The following is a 9813-nucleotide window of genomic DNA, read 5'->3' as shown; positions in this document are numbered from 1 at the left end:
ATTGTTTTATAATGTGCTATTGTTTAATCTCCATATATCGATTGAATTTCCGGACATTTATGATACCATTTAGTTTTTGCCTGTATTTCTATGGCTTATTGATTTCCGTTTCTTTAATCTATTTGTGTATCTTTTATTGTGTTAAAAATCACCCCCAATAATAAAATCTTTTTCGATTTCCTAATTTATTTTCCTTTCTTTTACATTAACAAACTCCAGCATTATCGTCGTTTGGTCCGTATACATTAATCATATTAATTAGTTTTTTGTTTGTTACAATCTTAAATCATATATAAATTAAGTTAGAATCAAATAAAATTGCGTCACCCTCGCTTGAATTATTTTTCCCGCTGAAGAAAGTTTTGAATATTATTGCAAAAGGGTAATATGGGAAACTGTATCAAAAACATCATACCAGTAAAAATTATTAGTTGAGTATAAAATTAAATGTTTTTTTTTTCAGATTATTTAACAACAGCAAACTTTTATTAGGGTTTTTTTAGTTTTAAAAGGCTTATTGCTGTAGGGAACCCCTTGGGTTAAAATTTGTTAAGGATTTTTACGCATTATCCAAAAAAATAAATTTATTACGTTTTTATATTACAAATTTAAAAATAAGGTTTTTATAGCTAAGGTTCGTCAAACTACACTTAAAAAAAACGATCAAGCTTTTTTTAAAATTTTAAACTTTGGGTTTTTCGCCCCAAGGGAAAAAGACAATAAAATTTAAAAAGAAATATATAATACGGGTTTAAATATTGAAAATGGTTAAAAAAGGGGGTAAAAAAAATTTAAAAAAAATTTAAAAATAAAATGGTTTAAAAAAAACGACTGAAATAGCCAAAATCTGTCTTTTTAATTATATTTAAACATACAAAAATTAGACTCTTTTTCAACCTGAAGTTAAAAAAAATTTAATTTTAAAGATTTTTATACAAATGTAAAAAAACAATTTCACATAATTTTATAAACTGTATTTAGTTATTTTGCCTAGCAGCATAAGAGTTATTATTGCCTTCTTCACATCCTGCACTTACTCGGCTCATAGAACGAACTACATTTATCTGTGAATCAGTAGTCTATTCTATAATTGTATTCAGATGCCCGTTCATTGGTTTCTTTTTCCCGGGGTTTCATATTGTGATAACAGGGAACATGTTTTTATGTTTGACTATGATACTAAAGAGAAAGAACACCAAAACACACGGCAATCTGATTAATACTTTGGGGCTACGCCCCCTAGTACAAATCAGATAGCCTCGTGTTTCGATGCTCTTTCTATTTCTTGTATTTTTGTGCCCCCACTAAAAGCGAGGGTGGCATTTACATTTACCCTTTCCCGTCCGTCCGTTCTTCCGTCCGTCCGTTCTTATGTTGTGTCGCCCGTAGCTCAAAAAGTATTTGACCTAGAGTCATGAAACTTTACAATATTAGTCAGCAAGTGTAGTTGTGCACCTGGGGTTTTGCGTGTGGATTTATTCAGTATTTGTAGAGTTATTGCCCTTGACTTAATAGGCATTTGCAATTTTCAACTTGTGTCGCCCGTAGCTCAAAAAGTATTTGACCTAGGGTCATGAAACTATACAGGAATGTTGCTCAGCATATGCAGATGTGCACCTGGTATTTTGCTTGTGGATAAATTCTATTTTGTCAGAGTTATTGTCCTTGACTTAATTAAACTTTGCTATTTTCAAAATGTGCCACGCATAGCCCAAAAAAGTATTTGACCTAGAGTCAATAAACATGAAATGTTAGTCAGCATGTGTAGATGTGCACCGTGGTATAATCAGTATTTCTAGAGTAATTATCCTTGAAATAGTAATTTTTTTCAATTTTCAATTTGTGTTGTGTGTGCCTCAGAAAGTATTTGACCTCGAGTCATGAAAGTTTACAGAAATGTTGGTCGGCATGTGTGTTGTGCACCTGCGTGTTTGCTTATGGATTTATTCAGTATTTTCAGAGTTATTGCCCTTGACTCAGTAAAAGACGTTCCAAAATGTTGTGTTATTCCCTGCGGTCTAGAGACCGCAGGGTATTGGTACGCGTTTAACTTTTGAGGCATGGAGGAGCACGTGACCTGTTTTCGGTACATGGAGGAGCATGTGATCTGTAAACCGTACATGATTTTCGAAAACCTGGCTAAATACCGTTTGCCGGTACGTTACGGATTAACCTCTAGGGAATTAGTCAGAATTACACCTAATTAAGAACAAAAAACTATTACGTGATATTCCTAATTTTTTGTAATTATTTTACCGTTTATGGTGGAAAAACTTTAATGATGTGATTGAAAATTATCAATGTTTCTTTAATATGTATCTCAAATTGTACAAACAATAGATTGTTCATACTGAAAATCTACAAAATTACAATATTCGTAGTGGCATCTGCCATAATAAATAGAGATATTTTCTGCGTAAACTTGTGTGTTTACTTTATTTATTTTTTTGCTAGGAATTATTCATAAAATGGTAGGCCTATTTAATCATTTTCTTAAAAAGAAATAATTGATTTATGTTCGACCTTCTCCGGTCATCAACGGTCACCAGTTTCCAAAGACCTTCTTCTATATTGATCGATTATTGTCAACTATATTCCTGATACAAACGTTTATTTATTCCCCACAAACTATGTTGAAAATAATTAAATGAAATATCTTCATATCATTAAAAATGTTCCCCGCAGAAAACCATTTTACTTGTGTGTACTTTGAGTGCTTGAGTTATAACAAACCACTTTACAGGAATGATGATCAACAAATGTTAAGCTTGAGGAGTCAGTGTGGCATACGCGAGCTCTAGACTCTTGATCCAGGTTCAGGCGTCAAACATAAACGGAAATCTTCTCCGGTCCATAACTCTATCATACATCAAAGGATTTTGTATTCAGGTGGATAAGCGTTTAGTATATTGATTCCTTGATGTCCTAGCATTTTTGATAGTCAATGCTTTATTTTGACACTTAATAAAATTGTTACTTATTTGTGATTCTGAAAAAGAAAACAACGGAGTATTTATCGCATGTTATTACCTTATTTAAATACATTTCACTGCTTATATTACTCGTTAAGACATATAATTCTCAAAATGATTCTTTAAGAAAAGACTGGTCTATTTTTTCATAAACTTGCTTGAACAATTACCAGTTTCGTAGGCTCTTAAACGCACATTAGGGTCTATTATAATTACGCACATTAGGGTCTATTATAATTAAATACATTAAGAGTTTGGTTATTTTTGCAACCTAGGTCAACGGTAACAGCCGAAGTTAGTGACATTATGATGACCAAAGCCAGTCGGACATTCGAACTTATTTTAAGAAAATGCGGATTTAAGCTGAAGCGTTTCTATAAAGTCGTACTTGGAGCAGCGGTGATACTTTTGCTTCTTGGGAGTATTCAAATTAATGAAACAGGTAAGGTATTGCATCAAATAGTAAAAAAAAATATATAAAAACATGTTTGATTTTTAGAGGTTGTATTTCTTTGAATGCAAACAAGCATTTAGTCCTGCTTCATTTTGTTACTATTGTGTCCTAAACATGCGTCTTTAACCTTTGATTTTAATGATCATGAGGTATTTTATATTCAATTACATTATTTATGTGTAAATTCATATAAAATGCTGTATCTATGACAATTGTTACACTTGCACATGACGGGGAATCAGCTTACACTACCTCGTAATAAGGAACACGAGAGAATAAGATTGAGGTTTGGTGCATCAATTAACCGTTTTAAACTCCAAAGTTATGTTTTACATATTGACCGTTAAAATACATTACCCCACCTTGTTCCTTCTTTATATAATTATTGTCTAAATCAATTTGTTTTGTCTTGGCATTCCTAGTTGGTTGCATTAATCTTCCCGTATTTTCTCCGCCCTCCAGCCTTCCCAATTTTCCAACATCAATTTCTTCTACATATTCCTTAACTAAAACTCATTTCAATTATTAATTGCCCTCATCTTTTCTTGTCTGTCCATCCCCCCTTTTCTCCACATTTTTTGTTGTCATAGATATTGAATATTGTTAACCTGCGTTTTGTTAATATATTGCTTTTTCTTGTTCATCTTTTTTATATTGTGCCTTATTTCTCCTATATTACATTATCTTACATTACTAGTTCAGCGTAACGATGTACAGGGTTTGATCCTCAACAGACGCACAATCAGGACACACAATGGTGAATCAAGATATTGGCCGACATATCTGAATACCACAGAGAAGTCACATGTTAGTTTGTACCTAAAATTGAATTTTAAATCCCATTAATTTAAATTCTTCACCAATCTGCTCCATAATCTAGCAATTGTTTTATTCATCGACACCCTAATGGGCTCAAACCATTGGCAATTATTTTCATTAAGACAATTATATTTATTTGCAACATTTTGAAATGCCAACGTATCCTGAAGACTTGGAAAAACAGATTATTACTATAGATATCTTATTCATATCAAACATTAGTGTAAATTGTTTTTTTTATATCAATTAAGCGAAATACAGTCAAATATAGTGTTGAATAGCTTTTAATATAATGTATTTAGCTACAATGAATAGATTTATTCCCATTTAGACTTCCTGATCTAAAAAACGGTATCTTCTAATTAAATCATGGATTTTTTATACTAGTAAACATTTATAATTTTGAAAACCAGGCTAATTCTTCTGTTAATATCGTTAAATTATTTTTTATGTTTTAAAGAATTTAGATTTTTTTTAAACAAAATATTCATGGTCGGCACTTAACAAACTAATGGTCTTTCTTTCTGTAACTGTACATCATGTACAGCTTTTGGTAAAATCTTAAGTAAAATTACCAAACTGGTTAGATACTCGATTAACTGTCTTCCAGACAAATTTATCCAAAAGAGACGTGCCTTGACTTAAAAGTTAAGTTTGTTATGTTCATGAACATGAATGTTTTATAATGGCAGCTTCTAAGATATGTCTAGGAATTTACTATCCTATTTTCTCAGCAACATCTGACTGAAAATCAACGAAACTTCAAAGGTAGTGTTAAACTTAAGTGTTTCCAAAAGGAATTGTGTACATCAGTAACATTTTTATACAGGAATTTACACAAAGTGATGCGCTTTTATTATGTTTCATATTATGCCCAAGGCACGATTTTATTTTTCTTTCAAGACTATTTTTATTGTGCAAAGTGACCCCAAAATGAAATGAAATGTAAGAATATCCAATTCCATGTGTTAAGGCTTTTAACCAAAAAGGAACTTCTTTAAGAAACGAGAACATTTTTTTCTTCTTTAGAAAAAGCAAGGATGAGTTTATCATGTTTAAATGATACTTTTAGAGAATATCAACAGAAAAAAAATAGCGCTGATGTTAAATAATTTGTTCTTACAAAGTAGCCAATTAGGGCAGTAGTTTGACTTCCATACAAAATACTAAATCACTTTCACTTTACTAATTGCCAAAAAGTACATATGTTAGAAATAAAAGATGGTTCAGTTAAATGACCAATGATTATAACTGGACATCAAAAATAAAATATAGATAGTATTTTACTTTTTGAAAAATGAATCTTAAAGTAAATCTGGGATTTGATAAAGATTATTTTCATAATAAACACTGACTTGAATTCATTTAATCTACATATGAGCCGTGCCATGACGAAACCAACGTAATGCGTTAACTTAACTAACGACCAGCATGGATCAAGACCAGCCTACGCATCCTTGCAGTGTGATCAGGCTTCATGCTGTTCGCTATCAGTTTCTCTACTTGTTATAGGGCTTGCAAGCGAACAGCATGGATCCTGATCAGACTGCGCGGATCCATGGTGGTCGCAAACGCATTGTGTTGGTTTTGTCGTGACGCGGCTCATATGAAGCTCCACTTCTGTTATGTGCATATAAGCTGTATACTCGAGTTTGCTGCTTTCTCAAAAAGTAATACCAATTATGATTTCTCATATATTGATAATTCGAACTTCATAGACGGTTTAACTGCTAAAGAAAGTTAAGCGTATTTTGTGCAGGTTCTGCTTCAGTGATTCATCTGTATGATCCTCATTCTATTTGTACTGCAAAATAAACTCTCCTCTTTATAAGTATGGTATGCAGCTTCAGGCCTTTACAAGGAATGATTGAAATGTAGAAGGGTCCCTTCTTAACCTGATAAATTTAATTTCTCTGCCCGAACCATTTCCACGAAGTTTGTTCAAAGTTGAATTCATAAAAATGGCAAAGTAAGTCTCCCTACCTGGAGGAGGGGTGGGTGTTCATTATTCACCGGTTGTCGGTTTATTTATTTATTTACAGTTAATTGCCATTTGGTGCCCTTTGTCTGTTATATAACCTGGGTGACAGATTCGTCCAGGCAGTTTAAGGGATTTTGCTGAAAGTATTGAAAGTAAACATTGAGAGAATTTTCATTGCGCAATACATAATGATAGTATATTTATTTTTGCCTTTTTGTGATATCAGCGTGAGGAAAATATTCAATGAACGCATCAAAGTATAGTTTATATCTGTATTACATTTTTTTTAATATGTAAATATTTTTAAAGTTTCGCAGTCCTGTATCTACATTAAGCGGTATTTTTCAATGAACTCTCCGAAGTCAATTTTAAGTATGTTTTGGGAACATTTTACCTTATATGTCCATACCGTCGTCACGCAAAAGTGCACTGAATGTTATGCGTCAATGAAAAAATCATTGTTTTTTACTGAAAAATATTTCTTTTTAGGTATGTGATGAATAGAATTTTTATTTCCTTTTTTTGTAGGTTCATAACTTAATTTATTAAAATCGTTCACACAAATAATATTATTACCCTTCCAGATTTTTCCGCCTTTTTGATTGGATATTGATCACCCGAAAGAAATTGATATAACCGAGCCAGACGGGTAATATACACATTAAATTTCCCCGTTGGGTACCCAACGTTGTAAACGACATGCGCTGAGGTGATGCGCGTACGGTTCGATTTTACGCGGTGTAAATTCCGATTTACAAGCACTTTTTAACTGTCAAATGATAAATATTTACCAAAGTAGAGTAATGATGCAAATTCCCATCAGTATTGAAAACAAATATGACCTTGTGAAAGCTTGATAATAATTACAAAAAAGTGCTTTCAATAGACTACTCCTTTTCTCTTGTTTACATTCGTTAGGTACGGGAAAATACGTCATGTATTTATGTGACGTCATGTTGTGATGAAGAGGTAACCTAAAGGGAATCTTATTTCGACGTTTCATTTGAAACAGCAATGATTTTTTAAAAAATCGTTTAAACTCGGCAGGGGAAGGGTAATAAAATTATTATTTTGGTTTTGGAGTGATATATGTGGATATATTACCTGCCAAGATAAAATATCACCCTCGCCTAACGGCTCGGGTGATATAAAATCTTAGCAGGTAATATACATGTATCCACATATATCACTTCAAAACCAAAATAACATATAATATAATGTTTGCCAGCGGCTCGCATGGAATAAAATTTTATTCAACTATTTCAATAAATTTAGTATTGAACCTACACTTGCAATTAAATATCCTATATTTATTTTTCGAATACGCTGGTCAGTTTGTTATCTTTGGTTGTCCATAGAGTAAAATCCGGTGACATGTGCATTGGTTTGTCAAAAGACGCTGAATTCTATAGCAGTATATATTTTAACGTCATTTGATATTTCTTTGATTATATATCACATTTCTTAACAGAATATCACACTCATGTAGCACCAACCAAGAAATCTGTTAGCTATTTAAAACAACATTTGGTTGTTGAACAAGCTGTTTCGGAAATGTCTACTACTCCTATCACATTCTTTTGCAGAAATCAGCAAACAGTAATAAAAAGGTGTTTGGTAAAATAACTACATACCCTACAGAGGGATATAAAAGAGCAGAATTACTCCGGGAAAAATGCTCTTCCATTGTTAGAAATCTGCATGCGAGAGTTCGAGTATCTTATAATAAAGCACATAACATTCTTTATTGTCCCCTTTGTAAAATAGCATCAACATTCTGGACTCGTGCTTTTAAAACGTTTGAATATGAAAAAAGAGCATTATCTAAGAAGCATCCTTACGAAATAAAGATTTCAGACGCTCCAAGAAGTGATTTGTACTTTGACACATCTAGCGAATACATCAAAAGATCACACGGCAGTAGAAGTAAAATAAACGCTAAAGGTTCGTTTAAATTCTTATTTGTTAGAAATCCATTCAGTATATTGTTTTCAGCATTTGTTGACAAAATTGTTGGACCCAATCCAATATTTTGGAATGCATTTAAAACGAAACCTGAATATAACGATGAAATTAACACATTGTGTGGTGCTGACCTCAAGTTTGGACAATTTCTAAAAAATATTGTTCAGACAGTTCAGTTAAACAATACACTAGACTGCCATGTGAAGACATTTGATGCATGTGAACCTTGTGTAATGAACTATACATTTGTTGGGAAAATGGAGACTTTTAAAGAGGATACATTTCATATTTTGTCGAAATGCAACCAAAATGAAACATTGGCCATTTTTGAAAAGCAGTTTAGTTCATTACATGCAGATGATGCAATCGACGATTCAATAACAAGTCCATTTAGTTGGAAGGATAAAATACGAAAATGTATTCCATGGGCCGAGGCTTTACAAAGAATATGGAGAAAACTACAGATAAGAGGGGCGATTGGTATGCAAGCATTTCCTCTAAGTGACAGAGAAGCTAAGAGAATTAATGAAACACAGTTTATCGAACTTGTTAAGAAGACAAGGCTTAGAACGACGTCTAAAGAAAGGCAATGGCAAAAAGAATACGCTTTCATGGAAGCATATCAAAGTGTTCCCTCTAATGTTATCAATGACATCAGAAAAATATATTCTCGAGATTTTAAGTTATTTGATTACGATGATATACCAAATAACTTGTTTAAGACTGATGCGTCGATTTTAGATTTCAAGTTTTTAGATTATTCTAATGTAAAGGAAAACCATTATCCTAATATAAAGAAATCCCTTCTTTAGTTTTCATTGATATGAATAGCTGTTATAATATGACCATTTTATGTAACAGATTTTTTTTCAAATATTTTTTTCTTTGATATGGGAACAAATAAAATACTGATATGTAGTCTTGGGGAATGAATAAAGCATTTTCTTTTCAAAACAAATATTCAAACTTTGTAAAGAGAGAGTTTTTATTATGTTTAGTTTTTATGTTATCTTCTTTGTAATCGGGTTTTATCAGGTCTCCCGCCTCTACACTCTTTGGGCGATGGTCAAACATCTGACGACACCAATTACAACGTCATAAGTCAACCCTATCAACACCACGTCACGTGGTAGTGCATAATTATAATGGCATACATAGAATACATAGATTACCTGTACCATGTAACATGGCCTTTCTATTTATAGGGACAAGGTTTATTGTAATATGATGTTCATATTTTAACGGACAATTGGCGTGACTAACACAGTACTTAAGGACTATTTTTGCATATTTTGACCTCTTTATTGGTATTTGTATGGGTTGTAAGTGCCTATGATTTTCCTTAGCTGCACAGCTAAATCAATCTAATATAATCAAAATAATGGCGGATACATCTACATGTGATATTTTTTTTTTTGTTTAATCATACTTTATTGCTATATACATGTATATACAATACAGATACAAAATTCATATGTATTTTAAACAGCAAAAGCAAACGGGTTGAGCCCAAGTTCTTACAACATTAGCGGTTGGCCCTCCCCGGTACATGTGATAGTTCATGTTTGTATGTGTATGTAATATGTTCCTTTGTAGATATTTATTATTTCTACTGCAGTTTC

The 9813-nt window shown here is 32.3% G+C and overlaps 1 protein-coding gene across 1 annotated transcript; it reads left to right on the top strand.

Annotated features, from left to right (window-relative positions):
• The first annotated feature begins 3234 nt into the window (after positions 1-3234).
• LOC132754403 (uncharacterized) lies at positions 3235-9601 on the top strand. The gene is made up of 3 exons (XM_060745033.1): positions 3235-3414; positions 4124-4233; positions 7813-9601. The coding sequence occupies exons 1-3, from the start codon at positions 3279-3281 to the stop codon at positions 9001-9003; spliced, it is 1437 nt and encodes a 478-aa protein (XP_060601016.1). The 5' UTR covers positions 3235-3278; the 3' UTR covers positions 9004-9601.
• Positions 9602-9813: the final 212 nt, after the last annotated feature.

The sequence above is a fragment of the Ruditapes philippinarum genome, unplaced genomic scaffold, assembly GCF_026571515.1.
Source record: "Ruditapes philippinarum isolate M1 unplaced genomic scaffold, ASM2657151v2 ctg7946_1_1_1_1, whole genome shotgun sequence".
In the NCBI taxonomy this organism is placed as follows: Eukaryota; Metazoa; Mollusca; class Bivalvia; order Venerida; family Veneridae; genus Ruditapes; species Ruditapes philippinarum.
The sequence above is the reverse complement of the archived record's forward strand: the minus strand, read 5'-3'. Positions and strand labels throughout refer to the sequence as shown.

Coding starts and splice junctions, on each gene's coding strand:
- LOC132754403 (XM_060745033.1), top strand. CDS start 3,279: ATGATGACCAAAGCCAGTCGGACATTCGAACTTATTTTAAGAAAATGC. Junction 3,415..4,123: donor TATTCAAATTAATGAAACAG/GTAAGGTATTGC, acceptor TTACATTACTAG/TTCAGCGTAACGATGTACAG. Junction 4,234..7,812: donor ATACCACAGAGAAGTCACAT/GTTAGTTTGTAC, acceptor ATTCTTTTGCAG/AAATCAGCAAACAGTAATAA.